The sequence below is a fragment of the Crocodylus porosus genome, unplaced genomic scaffold, assembly GCF_001723895.1.
Source record: "Crocodylus porosus isolate Cpor-Errol unplaced genomic scaffold, CroPor_comp1, whole genome shotgun sequence".
Lineage (NCBI taxonomy): Eukaryota > Metazoa > Chordata > Crocodylia > Crocodylidae > Crocodylus > Crocodylus porosus.
Window position 1 is genome coordinate 57,013,322 of NW_017728947.1, and position 23,054 is coordinate 57,036,375.

Sequence of the window (23,054 nt, forward strand, 5' to 3'; positions counted from 1 at the left end):
GAAAACCGTTGCACCAAAGTACTACAGTGATGAATGTATTTTAAAATGTAGCTATACATGCAGTTAGCTCAGAACAGATACCAAAGACAAGAAGGTCCTACTGTACTCTGATGTCCAGGTAAAGGCGACTTATATCTCCCCTGTAGCATTGCATTGGCATTGAAAAATACACTGTTTTTATCAAAAGCTGAAGGGATTGTGTATTGTAAAGTTGTGATTTAATTTATTTTATAAAAAAATAAAAAATTACATTTCTATAAAACTTCTTACATCTTTTTTCTTAGGGTGAGGTAGGTTAGTGGGAACAAAATGGATAAAAAATGTAGCACAGTGCAGGTGGGTGACAACAGGAATATCATGTTTCCATAGTTCTCTATTATTTATACTCACTGTTCTCAGCTGCTTTCCTAATTCTAAACAAAAAGGGAATTATCAAGAGACAGGAAGGTCCCTTGATTAGTATACTTACTAATGGTGACAGCCAGACAAATCATGAGCCAAAGTAGAGAAGTATTTGTTGCAGATGGCTATCAGCAAAGACACAGGGCAGGGTATCCCCAGCTGCTGGGTGGGAGGCACAGCTGGACGCTGAGCAGGGTGGGGTGTCATGCAGCTGAATGTGGAGCAGTGGCACTCCATCCCCACCCATGCGTGCATACCCCCCTAGGGCCTTCTCATACCCCTGGTTGACAACCCCTGACTTAGATCATGCTAAAGTGCACTAAAGATTGTCCGCATGTTAGAGCTCATTAACTCATGCTAAGTGCCCTCTGACGCCACATCCAGATGTGCATGGACATTTGAATTCCCAGGGACAACTAGCAGCAGCATACCTTGTGTCACTGCTAGTTGTCCCTGGGGAACACCTGTGCTATGTACGCTGTAGGGTGCACACTGTGCCATGCATGCATGGGGTAGGGAAGGCTGGGGCCAGTACCTGGGGGCCTCCCGGGGCTGCAGCAGCAGTGATCCTGCTGCACAGGGCCTGGCTGGCAGTGGAGTGTGGCTCTGGCCAGCCAGGCTCTGGCTTTGGGCAGTGCATGGTGCTACCATGTGCGCTGCTCCACTTTTTTTTCTGGTATAAAAAACCCATCTGCACTGCTCCCTTGCAGCATGGAAAACAACTGAATGTGTACCACGGACGTGTCTGCCATGCTTGTCAACGTGGCCTAAGTGTCTTGCAGTTACACCATTTCAACCAAGGATTAACTCTGGGCTGTGCTACCTAAGTTTGTGTTAGGGTAACTTCAGTCTGCTCCCCAAAAATAAAATGATCAATCTGCAGTCTTTCAGTATCCTAGGATGTACTACTCTCAGATCCCCCTTACTCTCACCCAGAGCAGGAATACAACCCAGGTGTCCTTCTGGCCATGCCCCTGCTTGCCAGACCTCTAGTGGCAAATCAGAGCTATGCAGGCAAGAAATGGTATTAACTCTTAATATGTGACTAACTCGAACACTGCTTAACATTTCAGAGATTTAGTATGGCCAAACATACATGTAACTTCACCCACAAAGTGTGTCAAACAAAAACTAACCAATAAACAGAGATAGGAAAAGCCACAGCATACATAAACTACACTAAAGTAATTGTTTCTTCTCTTCACCACTAATTGCTGAATATACCCATATGATAGAAAATTAAACCCGAAAAGGACCTTAGGAGGTCATCTAGTACAACTCCCTGATCAAGGGAAGATCATCCCTGTCTAAGCGACCCCAGCCAAGCGTTTGTCAAACTTGCGCATAAAAACTTCCACGGATGAAGATTCCACAGCCTCTCCAGGTAGCTTGTTCCAGTGCTTAAGCATTCTCCCCAAAACTTCTTCCTAATATTCAACCTAAATCTCTCTCGTTTCAATGCCAGCATGTTACTGCTTATCCTGTCCCTTGGAAAAACAGTTGATTACCCTCTTCTTTATACCAACCCTGTCTGTATTTGGCAACTGTCATCAAGTTCCCTCTCTGTCCCCTCTTCTGCAGAGCAAACCCAGTCTTTCCTACTTTTCCTCAAATCACGTTTTTCAGTTACCTAAGTAATCATGTGTGTTGCTCTCCGCTGCACTCTTTCCAATGTGTCTATGTCTGTCTTGAAAAGCAGTGACCAAATCCAGACACAGTACTCCAGGTGAGGCCTCCCCAGTGCTGAACAGAGCAGAAAAGTCATTCCCCTTGGCTGCATGTGACACTGCTTCATGTCACATGCACAGACAGGGTCAACTGAAAACAAGCATTGTTTACAATCTTTATATTCCTGCCTCTGGATCACAGCCCAGTTACCAATCTGCCCAAAACCAGCACCTCATTCAACTCTGAATCAGTTTCCAAAAAAAACCCATGTAGGCAGCAGACTTGCTTTTAACTAAATAACCTAAAGATACAGCTGCATCATTGGCTAAACCCATCTCTCCTTCAAACCTAAGCGGAGCATAGGACACAAGTTATCTATACTGCAGGCCCAAATATTTAGGAGCTATCCATTCTATTATAGCAGGCCCTGGTCAAACAGACATTTCAGCCAGTGATTATCACCGCATCCCTCTAAGACTTTCCTGCCTGACTATTTTTAACAATCAGATGAAATCAACTCCATATTATTAACCTGTATATAAGTGGTGATCCCTTCTATCCTTCCTAGCAGCAAGATCTCTTAGCAGGAAAAATGACATTAGTTTCAAATTAGAAGTCTGTTAACAGAACTTTAATTATAAATGATTTACTAAGTGATGGAATAAGTTATCCATGGAAGAGCTCAGGAATACGAGAAAAAAATACTTTTGCCACTTTCTATTGGCTGTAGCAGCTCATCATTAATGGTATATTTATACATTTGAATTTATAATTGGTGAACATCCGCTAGCACCATGCATTAAATACATAATCAAAATTTCATTGTAAAACAGTGTTTCTTTTTAAAGCACTTTTAAATAAAAATCACCAGACACGTGTTGTCTGATTTTATGAAACCTTTATTTCTTAAATAAGATTTGTTGTCACCATGCAAAGATCCATCCTGTTAAATCAAGGCTATCTGTTGTTGTTGTTGTTGATGATAACAACAACTGGACATCCCTGTCCTAAGACCATTGCTTTTCCCATTCCTTGTCTCCTATCTCTTTTTAGTAAAACTAAACAAAAATAAAATAGTAAGATTCTCAGTGCTTTCCAGTCTGACCAGCTCCCGTACTTGTCTGGTATGTGGACACATGTACATTTGGAGCCATTTCTAATGGAAATATTTCAAAAGGGGATCTGCTGATCAGGACATGTAGCAGCTGCTATGATCTCATCATTAAGTATGGATGAGTTGGGAACAATACAAATGCAGCAAATCTGCTCCTGCTTTACCCCTGGATGAAGCAGTGTGAAAGTTGGAGTAGTTTTGCTACGTTTGTGTTGTTCCCAGCCTGTCCCAAGGTAACAGTTAGAACATAACAGCTGCAGATTGAAACAGCTCCAGATGTAGGTGGGTCTCTAGTAATGACTTCTGTCTTGACTCCAGGATCCTTACAATAGCCCTGAGATTTGAAGATCTAAGAGACTACTGGTTGATCTGAAGCTGGTACAAGGAAGCAGTTTATTATTTTCACTCATAATCAGCTTAGCTTGACAGCATCAGTAGGCTGGAAACTGGGAGCATATTAATTAGCCTTCACCTTCTACACCTGACTGGATGCAGAGATGAAGGAGGATAGAAATAATGCTGCTACCACATAAGGGAGGCCAGCAGAGAGCCACAGAATAGGAACTCAGTCATCTGAGTACAGAGAAAAATGGACTAATGGGAAAAATTGCCTCCCTAATTTTAGCACTTGCCCCAGAGTTTGGCTAATTAATAGACTGCTTTTTGAGCAAAGCCTTAATTTCTAGATATCACAAGTGTTCTGGTGACCTAATTAAGGTGTCTGGTTTACCTAGTGGCGCTGTAATCCAGTACCATGTGAGGTTATAGACCCTGTTACAGTAAACTCTGTACACACAGTGATGTCACTGCAGGTGTTGGGTAGGCAAGGTGTACACAGTAGAGCTGTGCAAAGCTTCAGTCCCCGATTCGATTCGGTGGAGATTCAGCCTGATTCAGCGGCTGAATCGCCAAATCCAGATTGAATCAGGTGACCCTTTAATTTCTCTGAATTGAATCGGAACCCTCCAAATCGATTCAGAGAGATTCAGCGATTTGGACATATACACAGCTTTAAATGTTTCTTCTTGTACTTCCAATCCACTTCTGGGTTTGCTGTCAAGCACATGGAGGGGCCCCCCACATTCCTATGGGATGCTCCATCTGCCCCAGCATCGCAGCATTCACAAGTCGTGCTGGTACCTCAAGGTATGTAGAAAAAACTTTTAAAGCTGTGTCCAAATTCCTGATTCTCTGAATCAGCATTGAATCTTCAGATTTGGATTTGGCCGAATCGAATCGGGGCAGTGATCCAAATCAACTAATCGAATCACTGTCCCTGATTCAGGCTGAATCCGAATTGAATAGGGTTCGCTTCACACACCCCTAATACACAGTTTGTGTGTACAATTTATATACGTTAAGAAGTAAAACAATTCACATGACCTTAAACTTGGCTCCCTTCAGAGTAGAGAACAAACCATTTCCTGGTACTAGAACAGCAGTTAATCAGTTTTTTTTCAATCTCTAGGACAGGACAGCCACTACCTGCACTTCAGCATGCTATAGGCCATGCTTGGCCCTCAGGCTACCCTGCTCCAAAGTGCTTTGCGTCTGTTTTGCTCCTAACTTCTGAGTCAGGACTCCTGCTGCAGCAGGGCGCAGCTTCCGATTTTGCTAAACGTGCCTTACCAGAATGCTGGGAAATCGCTGCTTTCTGTCAGAGCTCCATCCTCTCTGCCATGCCTGAAACTAATAGAGCACACAGACATGTACATATTCAGGGTAGAGCTGGGACCAGGTCACTGGTTAGTTCCTAAAACATACAGGGGACTTTAAAGTTCCCAAAACAGGTAAGAATCCACCTCCGGCATTCACTCCTTTCTGATCTGTTCTCAGTAGGGCCCCCCCCTCCCATTCTCCCCCTCCCCTGCCTGCCACTTCCATTGTCTGACCTGGGGACTAAGCAGCAGCAGTGATGAGCAGATACCCTCTCTCTGCCCAGTCCCCACAAGTGTTTCCTGCCAGCTTGGAAGCAGGCACAAGGCAAGGGAACCCATCCATCACCTCCACTGCCATTGCCGTCTCCCAGCTGAGCTTGGTTCCCTGTACAGCCACCCCCAACAGCCCCAGCTGAAGCCAGGCAGAAGTGAATGAGACAGCCATGGTGGCAGGTGGGTCTCCCCTTCCTGCATCCAGTGGCATAACTAAAAGGGGTGAGGGGAGGAATGAGAGTGGAGGGGAGGTTCTGCTGAGCCAGGGATGACATATCTGATTTGGGGACTTTAAGCATGTTTTAAAGTCCCCAGCTGCTGCTCCCATGGCAGGGTCTGTTCAACCCAGTTGTGGATGGAGGAGGAGGAAGCTGGGAATGCGGGAATGCATCCTCCTCTGCAGTGCAAGGTTGCTGCTCCAGCACCTCCACCCTTTTTAAAAATCCTGGATCCATGTATTGTTGCTCCCACATACACACAGCCAGGAAGAAAGCAAGGAAGAGAAGCACCTTAGAGGTTAACTGTTTCAGAGCCATAAAGCCTGGAAAGTACAGGACAGACACCTTCATTCCTCTCTGCCAAGACAATGCTGCATGAAGGAAAACAGATTCACCTGTTGGTACCCAAAAACCTTTTCCTCCACACCACTGGCTGGGGGACATCTCCCTTTATGTACCTATTTGCAAAATATTTGCAACTGTTTTTGCAGCTCAGCTCACAGAGAGCCCTGAAATGAGCTGCCAGCTTTTTTGAGGTCAACATTGCAGGGTCAAAACACATAATGTATCCAACAATCCCCTCTGCTTTGCTTTCAGTTCTATTTGTCACTGTCTCCAGGCTGATTAGTAATTCCCAGCAAGCTGAAGTAGAGATAGAGGATAACATTCTGCTGGAGGTGGCAGCACCGGGGAAAATAAGTTTGCTTTGGTGTTATTTCACTCCTTGCTCCAACCTGTCTTAGCGAGGCAGCTTGAAGGGGGGGAGAGGGGAGGAAGAGAGATAGCTGCTTTCAAAACAAGCAAGGCTGAGCAAGTATATGACTCCTCAGCAATACATGAGAAAGTAATTTTAGTTGTTATGATTAATGTTAAGGGATATTAATAACACTTATTATAAATTGAGAAATGCAAGAACATGACTTGTGTCACTGCACTGCTTAAGGGTTTCTACCATACAGAATCTGTCATAGAGACAGCAGCATAAGCTTCCCTGTCAGCTACACCATACAGAGATCTGGATGAAAAAATAGGTGTTGCATTTTACATGTGTTACACCTTACTTCCAAAGAGATCCCAATGTCCTGTTCAGACCATGCAGAGAGGGCTTACACACTCCAAAGTAGCTTCAAAATGAAGCTATTTCTCCTGTGGAGCACTAAATGCATTCCATGCCAGCAACACCCTGGCTAGGGACAGAAGTTACACATAAACCAGTTTAAGTGATCAGAAACTGGTTTAAACCTGTAACGGAACAGAAGCTCAGTGCATGTAAACCAGTTTCAAAATGGTTGAAATGGGTTTCAGATAAGCCTGGCTAAATGTAGTATCAAACTCAACTGATTTGGGTCAAACAAGTTTATGAAGCTTTTGTGCCAGACCCCTTCCTGGTTCAAGATAAATTAGAGTCCCCAAGCATCCCAGGATGCTTTCCAGCCCTGGGTTGGGCTCTGCTGTCTACTCCAGCAGAGCAGGGCTGCCCCTGCTGGCTGACAAGGGCAGGACAAGCCCAGCTGGGGATGCAGCCCAGTCTACAGGGAGGGGAGTGCCTTACTTCAGGAAAACCCCAGCTGAGGTCTGGAGCCAGAGAGGGAGGTTAAACAACCCTTCACCCACTCAAACTTACTGCTGGCTGCGACTGTGAACTACAAATCCCAGAGATACCTGGAAGCAAGAAGAGAAAGTGATGAGCAACCCTGCAGAGTCCTGCTGCTGTGATTTTGCACTACAAATCCCAGAGACCTCAGGGGCAGCAGGAAGAAGCAGCAAACACATAACCCATGCTGGCTACATGCCAGAGAGCCATGGTTTAGTGTCTCCCAGCTTCTGGCCTGAACCACTGCAGACATGTGGCTGCATTTCCTGAGTCCAAGGTAAATGTCTGTTTGCTTCTGTTTCAATGTAATCTGTGCAGTTTAGACTGACCTGCAAAGACAATCAATTCAACCTCAGGCTTTTTGATTGTCTGTACTTAGCCCCTGTCCTGGTTCTCAGGAGAAAGATGAGGCAGCCTAACTACTGCAGTAACTAGGCATTTGATAGATCCCTAGACAGAATCTCATCTCCAAGTGAAATCAGATGGAATTCAGGTAAGCAGAAGTGATGAGCCAAAGCAGGATGGGGCAGGGGTTTTGATACTCACTTGTGAAAGAGGTTTTTATACTCACCTGTGCTGCAGGAATTTTAATGGATACAAGTACTGAGCAATTTTCTCTTATGCACCATTCATACAGGATCTATCAAATTCATAGTACAGCATCCCATGGTGTCACTCTGGGACAGGTTCTGTGCTGATTCTGTGGGGAAAATAAAATACCATCTTTTAAACTTCTGTGCCTCTTATTCCTAAAGCTGCCTGGGATTCATTTGGAGTCTTGTCTAAGTGTATTGACCTTACTTGAAAAAGGGCAGTTGAGATGGAGGCTCAAGGGGGCATATTGCCTGGCTACAGTAGGCCTCTATATTGATGCCAGTATAGCTAGAAAACAGCCAACTGATGATAACCAAGGGAAGAAACCATAAAAGCAAACTGGTTAGTTAAATCACCATGTCTATAACAACATTTTGGATGTTCCTTATATACTCTGTTGCAGGTTCTAAATTTAGCTTTTACATTCACTCGGTTGCCTTACCCAACAATACTTGTGTTTTAACCCCCAGATTTCCTAATATGCTCATAATAAAGGCAATAACTTCGAACATCAGGCCCAGAATAAGCTAATTTTGGGATTAGTGCTTCTTACAACTGTGCAGGGGATTGGATTAAATGATCCTTGAAGTCCCTCCCAGGCTTGTCATTCTATTTAAATGAACAGACACCATTGCATGCACAGAATAACAACATCGGCTTTCTGCAAGGGCAAAAGCAACCCAATGAGAAGTGGGCATCCTGATGTTCAGCTTTTCTAGGTAGCCCAGCAAGAGCTTGGCATTGACTGAAGCAAGAGGCCTAACAGAAGATGCCTTCAAGTGAGAAGCATAGACCAGGGCTGTATTCCCCCACACTCTGGTCACAGAAGAAAGGAAGTTACACATTGAGCTGTTCTTTTTTTTTTTTACCCAGGAGCTGGTTCTAGGTGGGAGCAGCTTTCCCTGGCCAGACACCAGGCTTATTATCTTTATGATTGCTCTGCACTTCATGTTTTCAGAGCACTTTGCAAACATTAACTAAAAGCCCAAGGCTGCCCAGATTCCTCGAAAAATGGCTGCGGCTGTCACAAATGAATGAAGATCTTTATGAAGATGCAGTCAACCAAACATTCAGAAGCAAATACCAGAAAATATGTGTAATTTGCTGCTTTGGCCTTATTTCTGTTGTTATCCCCTAGGCAATCAGTGACCTAAAGACACTGAAGCATTTTCACAGCTTTAAAGTGAACAGCTAGGCTTTCTCCTCCTTGTTTACAGCAATCAGTTATGACTTGTCATTTCAATCCAACTTGCACAGCTATAATGCTCAGATGCTTTAATTCAAAGCTGCACATGGATAAGGGAGAAACATTCTGTGTCCAGTCTCACCCCCACTTTGATTCTTGGCAGAAATCAGCCCTAAAAGAAGTTGGAGATTAGCTTCACCAGAGACCAGAAGTTCAAGTGCTTATATTGAATTCCAGTCTCAGCTGGGCTGTTCAAGCCTTTTGAATTTGCAAAATTGTCCTGGAAATCCAGCCCTCATCACAGAGGCTCCGATTCTTTCATGGACTATGCTTGTGCATATCACCAGTAACTCTACTGTGTGTAATTATATCTGGATAAAGCTGGTGCAGGATGAGATGAGACTCATGCCCAAGATTTGTGGCACTGGGGTTTAGTGGTTGTTACAAGATAAATGGCCTTTGCTGTGAGATTTCGGCACGAATGGTTTTGCTCTTAGGTTGGCTTTTCTGGGCATCTTGAAGCTTCCCAGAGCCCTGGGTCTGACTGCAGGGTGAATTTGGCTGACAGAGGGGGAAAAGACACAATTACTATTATCCAAACCAGTGGGCCCTCTGAGGCCCAAAGATGGAGAGGTTGCCTCCCCAAGGCTAGGTGATATGGACATAGCTCCTAAGGGCCAGGTTTTCCCTTCAGCCCCAGTGGGAGGGTCTCCACACTCCTTGCTTGCTCAGCAAGGCCGGGACTTGATGCTCTGGTGGGGCATGGGCTTGAACTGGTCCCGTGGCAGTGGGGCAGGTCTAGCTGTGAAGTCCTGCGCAGTTAGTTCCACGTGGAACTGGACGGGAGGGGACAGAAGCACAGTGCAGCCCACACCAGCCTCTGCCCTGGGGCTGGGAGAAGCAGCAAGTGACTGGGTACTCCTAGCTTATCATCCACTTACCCTCACTTCAGAGAGACCTTAGGGCAGGGGCAGGCAATAATTTCAGGCAGAGGGCTGCTTACTGAGTTTTGGCAAGCCAGCAAAGGCTGCATGACAGGCAGCCAGGGGCAGATTAATATTCATTTTCTAAATTTTTAGGGGCCTTGCGGGTGGGATAGAATGGCCTGGCAGGCCGCATCCAGCCCGTGGGCCACATTTTGCCCACCCCTACCTTAGGGCATCCTCCTCTCAGCCTCCAAGGGCAGCTATCACACTTGTTTCTCCATACTTCAAACAGCTCTGCCAGCAACTCCTTGGGCAGCCTTTCTCCAGCTTTCACAGCCTCCTGCTGAACCTTTGTGGACCTCTTGCTCACTCCCTACCTTTGCTTTGCATGCCTCTCACCCAGCAACCAACACTCCTCTCCCACCACCTCTCCAGCCTCCCAGGTGCCCAGCAGGCACCTTTTCATCTGTCTTGCTTAACTCTCCTGCTTTGCAATCTATAGGCATGGGAATGCAAACATTTTCATACTTAAAAAGGATGCTGGCTAGAAGGAAAGATGCAATATTACAGTCATTTCACCAGTATACTGCCTAGTGACTACAAACTGCTGGTAAGCGAATTAAGAGCAGTCTTGCAAAACTAGTCACCTTTTTTCCCTGGGGAGTATTTTTTTTAAATAAGCAAATAAAGTACCATTTTTTTCATCATGATCAGAGTAAAAGGACATTTAATGGCTGGGCTGATACATTTTCCTGACAGTTGTGCACTGACACACTTAAAAGGTGCCTGTGATTTTTAGTAAGGTGGATGGCTGTTTAGTACATTTTTTGTTGGCATGAAGAAACAGCCATCTACCTTATTATATTTGCTGTGCTTATCCCGAAACTAACTTTTAAACAATGTCCTTAGCAGTGTGCTGGTGTTTTACAAAGAGATGGCTTATAGTTACATATTTACTAGGAGGATGGCAGGAATTGGTTAAATGAGGAACATTTAGAATTAACATTTTCAAAACGTTTTTCATTCTGTATGAGACCGTGTTTGTGAAAAGTTTAGTGCTCAGAAATCACTATCAGAATGGACATCAGCAGCAGAGTTCAAGAGCTGAGTGGACACAGAGACTTGGATACTTTGACATCAGATTAGATCTTTCCAAGCACAGCTGAAGAACACAAGCATAAGGGATACTTGCACTGTTGCTGTCATTTTTGAGTAATCATTTATGACTCATCCCTAACCCCTGTTATAGTAGTAAGGAGCAGCTGTCAATGAGCAGCTGCTGAAAGTGCTGTGATATGCATTTCAAGATTACATTTCTTGAATGATTATTCAGTAAGATAGATCTTCATGATGTTGACCATCTTTTTGTCATATAGTTGCACATCACCTAGCACACAATGAGGCTGGAGTTTTTTGGTGCTGCTGCAAAGCAAATTAAAATCTGGCAGTGCTTACCATGGGGGTGCCTGGTTCTTCTTCTATCTTGTGCTAGTTCCTGAGAGAGTTGGTATTGGCCCCGGAGACTATAGTCTTCAATCTTCACAAGCTACGGCACAGAAATTTGATTTTATTGTGCTCCTTCGATACTCCTAGTCTCTCTCTCACCTACTTTACAAAACAGTCAATCAGAGGTCTGTAGTGCAAGAACTCTGTAGATGAATGCAAGGAGCCAAAATTTTATTGTTAGGGGCCTTCTTAACTCACAGTAAGACAAAGCAATTTTTGTGGCTTGGTCACAACATGAAGACCCAATTTTGCTGGCATTTCCCAGCAGTCCTGCCCCTTGTGCTATTTGGTGGAGGGGCACTGGCATTGCATTTAACTTCTTAAAAGATGGCACTCAAACATTTTCCCTTCACTGATTGGTGCCATCATGTCTATGTTGCTAGCAGACAGTAACTCTCAATCACATGATCTATGTCTATAGTGATTGTTGTGCTGTCTTTGTATTGCAGTAAGCATTGGGACATTCTAAAACAGTGTATTGTATGAATAATGTGCTCTTTTAAGGCTGATTTTGTGGGAAATGGTGGACAATGCAATATTTCCTGGTGATTGTGGATAATGCCATGAAAACTCAAAACCGTGAATTAAGTAGACTCCTACCTAGACCCCTTGAACATTACGATTATTGATTTGAGAGAGGGAACAGATATCTCCCCTAGTCTTTTCAAATTAATTTCATGTTCCATCAAAGAGCTCTGCTCTCCCTCCTCTCTGTTCTTTTCAGTCAGCATTGTGCCAAAGATCAAATCCTGCTTAACCCTGTTTTCAAGGGCCATCCCTCTTGCTGTGGTTCCCTCCAGTTTTGAAAGCATGCCCTCTTCAGTATACAAATGAGTTAGAACAGCCATTACAATTCACAGATGTATGTGCTCCCTTCTGTCTCAGAACTGTAGGTGTAGTGTATAAGATCTCAGAAGTGCAACTGGTTTATGAATAAATCAAGACCTACTTTAATTTAAAGCACAAGTGCAAACAATTCACAGGTTTAGAAAGTAAGGATCATTTGTTTCAAATTATAAGCCTTTTAAAAGCCTTTTTTTTTTTTTTTTTTGCATAAAAAGGATAGATATCTGGAAATATAGAAACATTTGACATCAACATTTCCCCAATGTGGCCACAGAATTTCATGTTACTCATCTGAAGCCAGCTCTGTAACTGGGGGTGGTAGTGAAAGTAAAGAGGTGAATTAAGAGAATTAATTTATAACATTAATTTTTGAGGGAGTAGGGCTGCCCCAAAAGAATCAACATGTCTGTGAGCTCTGTAATTTGGCTGCAAATGGGGATCCCAGTTTCACATGCAGGGCTATGTTCCAGATACCTCACAATTATACACATTACTATAACATGTTACAACCTGACCTAGATGTCAAATGACCTTGACAATCTCAGTGATCAAACAACTTATCATACAAAATGTCTAAATATATTTTAAAAAATGGTTTCAGGACTCCTTCAGACATATCAGCAAAGACACGGGGTGCCAATAACAAATTACACAACAAAAGAAATCTCCTGGCATTGTCCGGCTGTAGCAAAAACAGGAGGTGGAAGCCAAATGTTCTCACCAAGAAAACAAATCACCTTTTTACTGGATATACAGGACAGCTTCAATGTTTTATTGAATGCTGTTACAGGTTTCACAACTCGTATGCAGGGCTACCCAAAAGCTGTTTCAGGGAAGCTTATCTTGACATCAGTCCAATGTCTCTCTGGGGTCTTGGATCCTGGAACAAGCTTTCTTAAACTCTTCCTGCCAAGAACAAGGTTTTACTTTCCAGTCCAGGCAGTGCTAGAGGCCAGGGTGTTACGTTTTAGGAATTCTCAACTGTAGGGTTCTGGTGGCCGGCAGAATAGACTATGAGCAGACATCGAGGCCTGTGCCAGACAGAATCACCCTCCATGCAGGTAAGATTGTGAAATGGACTCATTGCAGCCCACCTGCTAGTCTTGTTGCTAAATCACATATATCTTCTGCAAAAATGAAGCAGTTTGTTGCATGGGAGGCATTTGAAAATATTATACAGCATACACCATATCTGTTTTTTCAGGAATGAGAAAAAATCATATCTAAGAGAACATCTTAAAGAAAAACAGCATTGTTTTTGAAAGGAGTCAGGTGCCCCAAAATGTATCTACTTCGGGTCATCCCAGGACTTCAGTATACAAGAACAAATATCACATTTCTGTTTGGGAAATATAGTTCCAATTTGCTCACCAATGGCTAAAGTTTTCAGGAGTTTGCAGATGTATATACAACTTCACTCATCTTAAAAATGCCATTCTTGTAAGAAAGTTGAGCAATTCAGAAGTCATGTAAAGATTGTCTTCTTATTGAGCAAGATTGGGTCTTATTCAGATCTAGTTTCTGTTGATTGTCTTCAGCCAAAAAAAAAGCAGCAGCTAGAGACCATGGGCTGGAGGGGAGTATTTGGGAGTATTCACATTCATCCTTTTGAAAGAATACTGGCAAGCACCATTCACAGGGTGAGACTGTCTGGGTCTCAGTTGAGTACAAACAGTATTTCCAGCATAGGGATTGCATTTCCAGTGCTGGGAAATCAGCATTTCCCCGTGAGCAGTCAGCAAGTGGAGGTGCGTTTCCTGTACTGTTGAATAAGGGGGACCAGGCACTCTGGAAGTCCAGTCTGGAGCAGGAAGGGGTGATCTAGAAGTTCTTGTGCTGTTGCTCTTTCTAGGGGATCTCGTGTCAGCATCCGCTCCAAGAAGTCTCTCAGAACTGGGGAAGTCTGTAGAGAAAGAACTAGTCAGGTCAAATCACTTAAGGTACCAGGTCAGAGTTTACACAATAATAGGCTTAAAAAAAGAACAATTCTGCATGATGAAATCCTGTATGAACAAAGGTGAATCCAGAGCGGGTGCAAAGGCACAGTTGCACCCCAGTTTCTGACTAGGTGGCTGGAGCATCAGTCAGGGTCTTTTTAAGTCCCCCCAAGCAGGTAAAAATCCCCCCCTCCCTTCCCTTCCATGCTCAGAGGCATGAAATCCCCACATCTTCCCCTCCCCTACCTGCTGCTGCCACTGTCTAGACTTAACCCAGAGGCAAGGGGAGAGCTCCAGAATTATTCCAGCCAGGCTGTGCAGAGGCTGGACTCAGTCTAGGACCACAAGGGACAGGTTCTCCCTCCTTGCCTGGTCCCCCAGAAGCTCCCTGGCAGCCCAGGAAGAGGCACAGGGAGTGGGAACCCACACAGCCTGGCCCCCTTGCAGCCTAGCTGGAGTTGGGTGGAAGCAGCTCTTGAGCTCTCCTTACCTCCAAGGCTAGGGGTAGACATTACACATAAACAGGTTTAAGTGATCAGAAACTGGTTTAAACAGAATGACTGAAACTGGTTTGAGATAAGTCTGATACTACATTTAACCAGGTTTATCTGATTTGGGTCAAACCAGTTTATGCACTATGTCCCAGACCCCTTCCTGGTTTAAGTTAAAGTTAAATCAGAGCCCCCCAGCATACCAGCATGCTCTCTGGACTGGGAGGGGCTCTCTGTTCCAGAGAGTTGGGCTGCCCCCCCACCCCCTGCTCCCTGGTTGCAGCTGCGACAGAGATTGCACGTACAGCAGAGTCTGCCTGGCTTCCCCCTGTTCCTCCTGCCCCCTCATCACTTCCTGTTGAAGCAGTGATTCCCCACTCTGCCTTACACAGACATTCTTCATCATTAGCTAGTATACCACATGCTGGCTACAGTCTGTGCTGTGGGAGGCAGGACAAAGGCAGACAGCACAGTGCTGCTTAGGGCTTTTTAGAGCTAATCAACAGGTAGCTGGTAATGTCACTCCATTCCTTCTTTGGAACAAGTTGTTTAAAAAGAGCTTGAACTAATGAGAGATCCTTTTGTTTTGCTGATTGGCTGATCACAGCTCCCTGCTGTGTAACTAAATGCTGTGTAAATCCCTGGCTCCCTCACTGACTAGCGAGGCAGGGGACCCCTCCCTAATCAGCGCATCCTGCTGGGACCTGGCCATGCCTCCCCCTCAGTTCAGCATTATGGAAGGGAAGGGAGCTCTTCTGGCCTGAGCCACTGCAGGCATGTGCCTGCATTTTCAGTCCAGAGGGGATGTCTTTATGGTTACAAACTGATTCAACCTAGGCAAGTTAGACTAACCTGCAAAGATAGAAGCAGTTCAGGCTCAGGTTTTTTGATTGTCTCTCCCTAGCCCAGGGCAGTGAGTACAGCAGCAGTGCCAGGCAGGGAAGAGGGGAAAGGGGTGGAGGGGGGATTTGCTTCTGAGCAGGGAGGGAAAGGGGGGCGGGGAATTCTTACCTGCTTTGGGGACTTAAAATCCCCACCTGCTGCTTCTGCAGTATGGTCTACCCACCTCAGTCCAGGGCAGGGGGAAGAAGACAAAGGTTGGGAGTAGGGGATGCAGCCACCCCTGCAGCACCAGCTGCTGCTCCCACACTTGCTTTGCAAAATCCTAGATCTGCTTCCATGTATGAAATCTGTCCTTTCACATAAATTTGAGGGGGAAGAAACTTCCTATAGATCAGGGGTGGGCAAAATGCGGCCCCCGGCCCATGGAGCCCCTAAAAAAATTAGAAAATTAATCTTCATCTGTCCATGGCTGCCTGTTATGCAGCCCTCAATGGCTTGCCAAAATTCAGTAAACAGCCCTCCACCCAAAACAATTGCCTGCCCCTGCTATAAATACTCTACTATCCTCATGTTAACACTAGGTGCCATACTTGTGTCTGCCATGATATTTAACAAGGTGTTTACCAGGAAAATGGGAGTGTGGGCAAGATCCAATAGTTTAAAGCAGTAACATTAAACCAGGGTGCTATGGCACCCTGGGTGCCTTGAGGTCCTTTCAAGGGTGCTGTGGGGTGTCACACAATGTTAGCACTGTTAAGTGTGCAAGCATGATTCACAAGACAAACCTGGATATTTCAGATACAAGTCCATAGTGTTAAAGCTATGATGACCTGCTGTGAACTTTCTGAGTTCTTTACAACAGAAGAATTGCTCTGTATTTTTCTGTTGTCAAAAAATGAATGGAAGCTAAGAATAGACATTTTCCAAGAGGTCCCTCAAGTGTAAGGAGGAGTGCCTTGAGTCTAGAAAGGTTGAGAACCACTGATCTAAAGACTGTGAGCTTGAACAAAAATCAAATTGTATTGAATCAATAGGCTGGGAACTCACTACAGAGCAGATGGTGCACAGTAACTCTTCATGTTGCTTTTCTTACCCTATAGTAAGTTATCTCTGACCAACATGGATGAAGTTACTGTTAATGCAGCTTTCGCTTTCCATAGAGGAGGGAATAAGCACAAAGGCAGTTCCCATGCATCAGCTGCTCTGCAGGAAGTCAGTACCACTTTTAACTCCCTGCCATTCGATCGTTTGTTATTACTCTCAGGCACCCAAAGACCATTAGCTGATACAATATTCATGTTTAGCCACATGGCTTCTAGAGTAGAATCCAAAACCAGGTTCCCTATTTGGTGCCTGGAGACAGACGCCTAGAGAAGCAATCTAAAACACTCAGAAAGATCACAACAGGCCAGAATTGTTTTAACACTATGGATTCCTATTTAAAATCTCCGGTTTTATTTTGTGTATCATGTTTGCACACTTAATAGTGCTAACACTGCATGGCACCCCACAGCACGTATGAAAGGATCTCAAAGCACCCCAGGGTGCCACAGCAACCTGGTTGAGAATCATTGCACCGTGCCATATAGTCACGCTCTCTCTTCCTAGCTCTATTAAACTTTTTTGGTGATAGTCCTTAACTGGTCACTTCACCAACCAACATTTACTTCCAAAGGGTGCACAGAAACAGGATTGGTAGGTTGAGCTAATGTTATGCCACCTAAAAATTACATTAAGGCCAGATTCTAGCCCTAAAATTTAATATTAGTTTTGCATATGTAAAAAAGAATAAAATAACAACTTCTCCTGTTATACTGTGAATTTTAAATTTTAAAACTAATGTTATACTGTGAATTTTAAACTTGAAGTGCTTTCAGTAGAAGCATTTCGGTTTAGCAGCTGCAGATGGTCATAATTAATTGGAAAAGTCTGATAGTTCACAAAACTATAGAAATGATTTGTTCTTAGAAGAGCTCGTCTGAAATAAGAGTATTTTGACTGGTGCCTGAAAAGGAACTCACTGTATTTCTAAACTTACAAAAAGTGATCAAGTCAGGTTAAGTATCAGTGGCTGACATATTATTATAATTTACCGTATGAGCCATCTTAGAACAGTCCTAAAACTTTTTTTTAGTAACAAAATTTCTCTCACTAGCCACTAGGTGTCAGCACTCTACCATGGTGCTGATTGCTAAGGGAGACACCCAAGCAACTTACCTACTATGCCTGAAGAGAGACTACTTACCTGTGGCCTCTGTAAAGCAGTCTCCTGATAGGAATGGGATTCCTTGACCAATTTTTCTGAGTGGAATAAGTTATCATCAACCTGGCCCTCAGGACGCTGTGTCAACTTGCCAATCAATGATTAATCAGATTCACAACTGCCTTGAAAGCATACTGACCCTGTGAAAATTTTTCAGCTTGGGAGGAGGACTGTCGCGGAGTCTCTTCATTGCTTGGACTGGAGAGTCACTAAAATAGGGAGGTTCCCCATCTACCATCTCTATCACCATGATCCCCAAAGACCAGATATCCACCTGCAGAAGTAGAATATAACATCACACTGAATACAGTGGCCCTCCACATCTTCAACAGCAACATCCCTCCGCTTCCTACTCATGATCTTTCTTTTTCCAGCAAGGGGAGGGTTATATTTATAAAATAATTGCTTGTAACATCCCAACTATATTTCAGATATTATTGAGAAGGTGAAAAGTTAAATCAGCTGGATACTATTGGACCCCGTGAAGGAAATTTTAGCTGAGAGGATGAAGACTGAATAGGTCATGGAGACTGGACTCTTCAAGAAGTGATTCATCCAGGCAACGACTGAGCCACTGTTGTGCTGCAGGGCAAAGAAGCCTGTATTTTCACTGTCCAAATTATATCAGTTCTGTGAATAAATAAAGGAACTCAATCCCCAGGATACTCAGTCTGGTTCTGTCACCTGTTTCATAGTTTCACAATTTTCCCAAGTAACGTGCATTCACATTTGTGTCTTTCCCTTGCCACCTTCACCCTCTATGGAGATTAAATTCATTCAGTGATTCCTGGCTTATCATATCCCAAACTGCTCCTTGCTAAAAGGCCTGTGCACACAACATGTGTAGACAATATATAGCAAGGATCAGTGACATGGTTAGAATGTAGTTATCACCTGTCTAGACCAACCCATGTTTTTTTCCATTTCAGGAGATAACCCATCTTGTTGTAGCCAAGTTTCCTGTTGTGCTGTGTTTATGTTCAGTTGGGCTTTAAGTGTCTAGTCAGAAGAGGAGCAGATTATTACCTCAGTGATTCACTTATATTATTTCAGACCACTATTTGCTAGTTCTTTTACTCAAAAACTGGTATATTACCTCAGTAGTATATGGGACCCTTGCAATGACCTCTGGAGCCATCCAATACGGAGTTCCTACCAGCGACTTCCTTTTTGGGACATCTTTGCTGATCTGAGCACAGAATCCAAAATCTGAGAGTTTTACCTGTGAAAGAGATGAAAGCAGGGTAATGGATAGACTATCTAAACACGGAGAAAAATGACAAGCATGCAGTGATAAATAAGTGAACAGAGATAAGATGAAGGAACAGCAGCAAAAAAAACATGGAAAACAGCAAAGAAGAAAGAGAAAAAGGTTAGAGCAGCGGAAGATGAAAAGGAAGGGGAAAAAAACTGAAAAAGATGAAAAAGGAAAGGATTCTGGGTGAGCTGCAGACTGAGAAAGACGGACAGAGGAAGCTTACCCTTCCATCAAGGGTCAGGAGAATGGAGTCACTCTTAATGTCTCTGTGGATCACGCCCTGGGAATGCAAGTACGCAAGTGCTTGCAGCACTGACTCACACACTGTAGCAATTTGTTCCTCATTTAGTCTGAAATAAAAATGAAAATCTCAAAGCTGCTGCATTGCATTTAAATATGAACAATACAAATAAATGAAAATGCCTGTAAAAGTATAGTGCAGTCCTTCAGCCAAGCTCCCTTTCCATTAGTGGTACATTTTCAAGATATTTACTCTGAATACCCATAACAGTATATCCACATCACAAAAAAAATTAGCATAATTGGCTCTAACACTCATCAATATTAGTAGGTTTAGCAGAAGGGGCACAGAAAATGGGTATAGAGCCAGAACTACCTTATCATTTTACCCTGAAGCACCTCCTCCGTCTCAGCGTGGAAACAGAGCAGCTTGGGAAAAAGCTTGCACTGTGGCTGCTGCTAGCACTCCTGTTCTGTTAAGAAGTGAATTGTCTCCAAAGCCTGGTGGTCCAGAATCTTTCGCATGCTGAATTCAGATAAATCAACTTAAAAAAAAATAGAACGTGCAAAAGAGCTTTGTGTCCATATTTACAGCCCAGCCTAGCAATTCATGCTATTTCAGTGATTGATAACACAAATTCTTTTGTTTCACAGTAGGGGCAAGGTACCATAACACCTGCTGAGACAGGCTTTAAAAATAATCAGAAAAAAATATTAAATGGCTTGTGAATATTATATGCAACTCTACCCAGTGAGAATCTAAGCAGGCAATTTGATGAAGACTACCTGGATCCAGGCAGCTGCAAAAACCTACAATATTCTATAGTATACTATATAGTATAATATCTACCCTGCCTTCTCTACAATTAAAGTCAGCATGGACTTGTTAATAAGTAGGGTGCAAGAGACTGAAGAATCTTTCATTGGATTGGATGTCTGGGAAGCTTTCAAATGCAATGCTGTCTTCTTAGTCTACACTAATCCCTCAGTCCAATAAATGATAATACACAAATAAATCCTTGCTTCTCATATATTTCCTGGACCATTGTGGATACAACATCTCTTCAGCACTACTAGGACAACAGACTAGAATTTCTGATTTCTAGCCTTGACTCTTCAGTGTACCAGGTCTGAACACCTAAATTTCTGCAAGGACATGTTTCTCTGGGGTATGGACTCAGAACCTTTATAGTCCCCTACCATTCATTTATATTCTCTGTACCTTAGTTTACCTATCTATAAAGAGGGGATAAATGAAGCTGTCTTCTCTTTAATTGAAGTCCTTTCAGATTGATCACTGTACATCCACATTCATGGGATGCACCCCTATCAGCTGATGGCAGAACTTCTAATAGCAATAACAGCTCTTGCACCAACCTGCTTCTCCCCTCTTTGCTCCTGGATATTCTGAGAGTGAGGCCGTAACATTTTGTATGGCACTCTAGTGACCTCAGTTCTTACAACCTCTTTCTCAGGTCTGAGGTTGTAACTAGGACTCTGCCCATTCATTCTCTGCCAATTCCCCTCACTTCCTCAGAGTCCATCTAGAAAACTCTGAATACAGATAGGTAACTTTTATTCCTTCTTTGAGTGACCTCTGTATACCTCCACCCATGGCATCCAACTGGGATACAAAATCTAATGTATGTTTTATAAAAATGTTATTACAGCTATCTAGCAGCTCTGAAAATCTCTATAATGAGAATATGCCTGAAGTATGCCAGAGGTCATCTATGCCTCATCCTTACATTATAGGGACTTCATCCCTACATTATAGGGAAAACAGTTGTTTTCTAGATTTTTTTAATACATAAACTAGCTCTTTCTCACAGCTGTTGAGAGAGAGCTGCTTGCCCTCTACCATTTAAGAAAAAGCATTTGGTGATTTTCTAAATACTTTGGCTCTTGTTGGGTAGAAAGCTAAAGCTTTAGTAGATGGAATTTTGCTTCACTTGTCCATGTGCCCTAAGGAAGATTACTCATAGGTAAACAGAATGAATAAAATTGACATAAATTTACCACCTTAGGTAAATATTAGTATGGAAACGAAGAACCAGTTTTGTCCTTCCAAACTCTGAAGGTCTGAGAGTCATTAGAACTTAAAGTTAGCTTACTGTCTGGTAGATGCCATGGCTATTCTAAATCCTGTTTTGAGTGATTTATGGAACAGCAAACATATGCTCATAGGCTCAAAGGAGACTTCATAATTTGACTAGTGACTGGACTAAGGTTTTGGCATGGAGTTGGATCTTTGACAGACAAATGCTTAATGGGCTGATTACATATCTTTTTAAGTCCTATTATCAGTTATAATAATAATGAGATAACCTGATATGACTGCTTTCATGGACATAGAGGTCTGTATTAATAAATGAATACTGTATATGACTAAACATGGGAAATATTTACTTTATGATTAAAATATTTACTATATACTCAGACATGCTGAAGGTAATAGCAAAGTATTACTAGGGACACAGTAGCATCAGATAAAAGTCTTCCAATAAACAGACAACTGATAACACCTCCTATGCTATTAAGCTGTGGAAATGCTACGTACAGTTTCTATCTATGTTAAACAGCTGTTTTGCTCCAGAGGGGAACAAATAGATCAAAAGAACAGAAACAGTTAAAAAGTAACACTCCAAAGAATTGAATGCTGAAGCCAGCAGCAGGCTGCTCGTGAGGACAGACTGACACAGAGGCTAGGGACAGACATTAAACATAAAGCAGTTTAAGTGATCGGGAATTGGTTTAAACCTGTAATAGAACAGATGTTCAGTAGGGCTGTGCAAAGCTTTGGTCCCTGATTTGATTCGTGGAGATTCGGCCCAATTTGGTGGCCAAATCTCTGAATCCGAATAGAATCAGAGAACCCTTTAATCTCTCTGAACTGAATCAGAGAGATTTGGACATAGAGACAGCTTTAAATGTTTTTTTCTACATACCTCTTAGGTAGCAGGGGCTCACGAGTGCTGCAATGCTGGGGCACATGGAGCATCCCACAGAAGCATGGGGTGCTCCCCAGCACACTTGATGGCAGACCTGGAAATGGACCAGAAACACTTCTGGTCCACTTCTGGGTCTGCTGGGGAGTAGACTGCCTGCTCCCCACCCCCCATGCCCCCTCAGCTCGGCAACTGATGCCTCCTGGGTTGGGGGGGTGAGGGGGGGGGAGCCACTGGGGGTTTCCCTGTGGCCGATAGCTGTACTTCCAGTCCACTTCCAGGCTCACTGCTGAGCATGTGGAGGGCCCCCAACACTCTTGTGGGATGCTCTATGAGCCCCAGCATCGCAATGATCACGAGCCATGCCTGCTACCACAAGGTATGTAGAAAAAACTTTTAAAGCTGTGTCTATGTCTGAATCACTGATTCTCTGAATCAGCATTGAATCTTCAGATTCAGATTTGGCCAAATTGAATCAGGGACACTGATCCAAATCAACTAATTGAATCACTGTCCCTGATACGGGCAGAATCCGAATCCAAATTGAATAGGGCCTGCTTTGCACATCCCTAACATTCAGTGCACATAAACTAATCTGAAAATGGCAAAACCAGTTTGAGATAAACCTGGTTGAATGTAGTATCAGACTCAACTGATCTGGGTCAAACCAGTTTATACAATGTTTGTCCCAGACGCCTTGCTGGTTTAAAATAAACCATACACCCCCAACATCCTGGCATGCTGTCTGGGCTGGATGGAGCTCTCTGCTCTAAAGCAGGGCTGGCCCCTCCCCTCTGCTCCCTGGCTGGAGCTCCAGCAGAGACTTGCAGGCACAGCAAAATCTGCCTGGCTTCCCCCTGCCCTACCCCCACGTGCTGCTCACTGCTCAAGCAAGAAATCTCCCCACTTCCTCCCTCCCATATCCCACAGCAGGGACCCCAGTGCCACAGACCCTAGGCATGTGGTATGCTAGCTAATGCTGAGAGGTGTTTGTGTGTGTCTCCAATTTCACTGGGACAGGCAGACGGAACAGTAACTACTTAGGGCTGTTTGGAGCTAATCAGCAGGTCAGCTGGTAAGCTGTTTAAG

General features: G+C 43.7%; 1 protein-coding gene across 4 annotated transcripts in view; it reads right to left on the reverse strand.

The window, feature by feature from the left end:
• Window positions 1-12,401: 12,401 nt before the first annotated feature.
• PAK6 (p21 (RAC1) activated kinase 6) overlaps window positions 12,402-23,054 on the reverse strand; it is a 60,119-nt gene continuing 49,466 nt past the window's right edge. For all 4 annotated transcript variants that reach the window (XM_019552268.1, XM_019552271.1, XM_019552270.1 and 1 more), the window contains 4 exons: window positions 19,001-19,127; window positions 18,616-18,741; window positions 17,659-17,793; window positions 12,402-13,888 (listed from right to left, as the gene is read on the reverse strand). In XM_019552268.1, coding sequence (XP_019407813.1) covers window positions 13,721-13,888; window positions 17,659-17,793; window positions 18,616-18,741; window positions 19,001-19,127 — 556 coding nt within the window. In that variant the 3' untranslated portion in view covers window positions 12,402-13,720. The remainder of the gene's footprint in view (window positions 13,889-17,658; window positions 17,794-18,615; window positions 18,742-19,000; window positions 19,128-23,054) is intronic.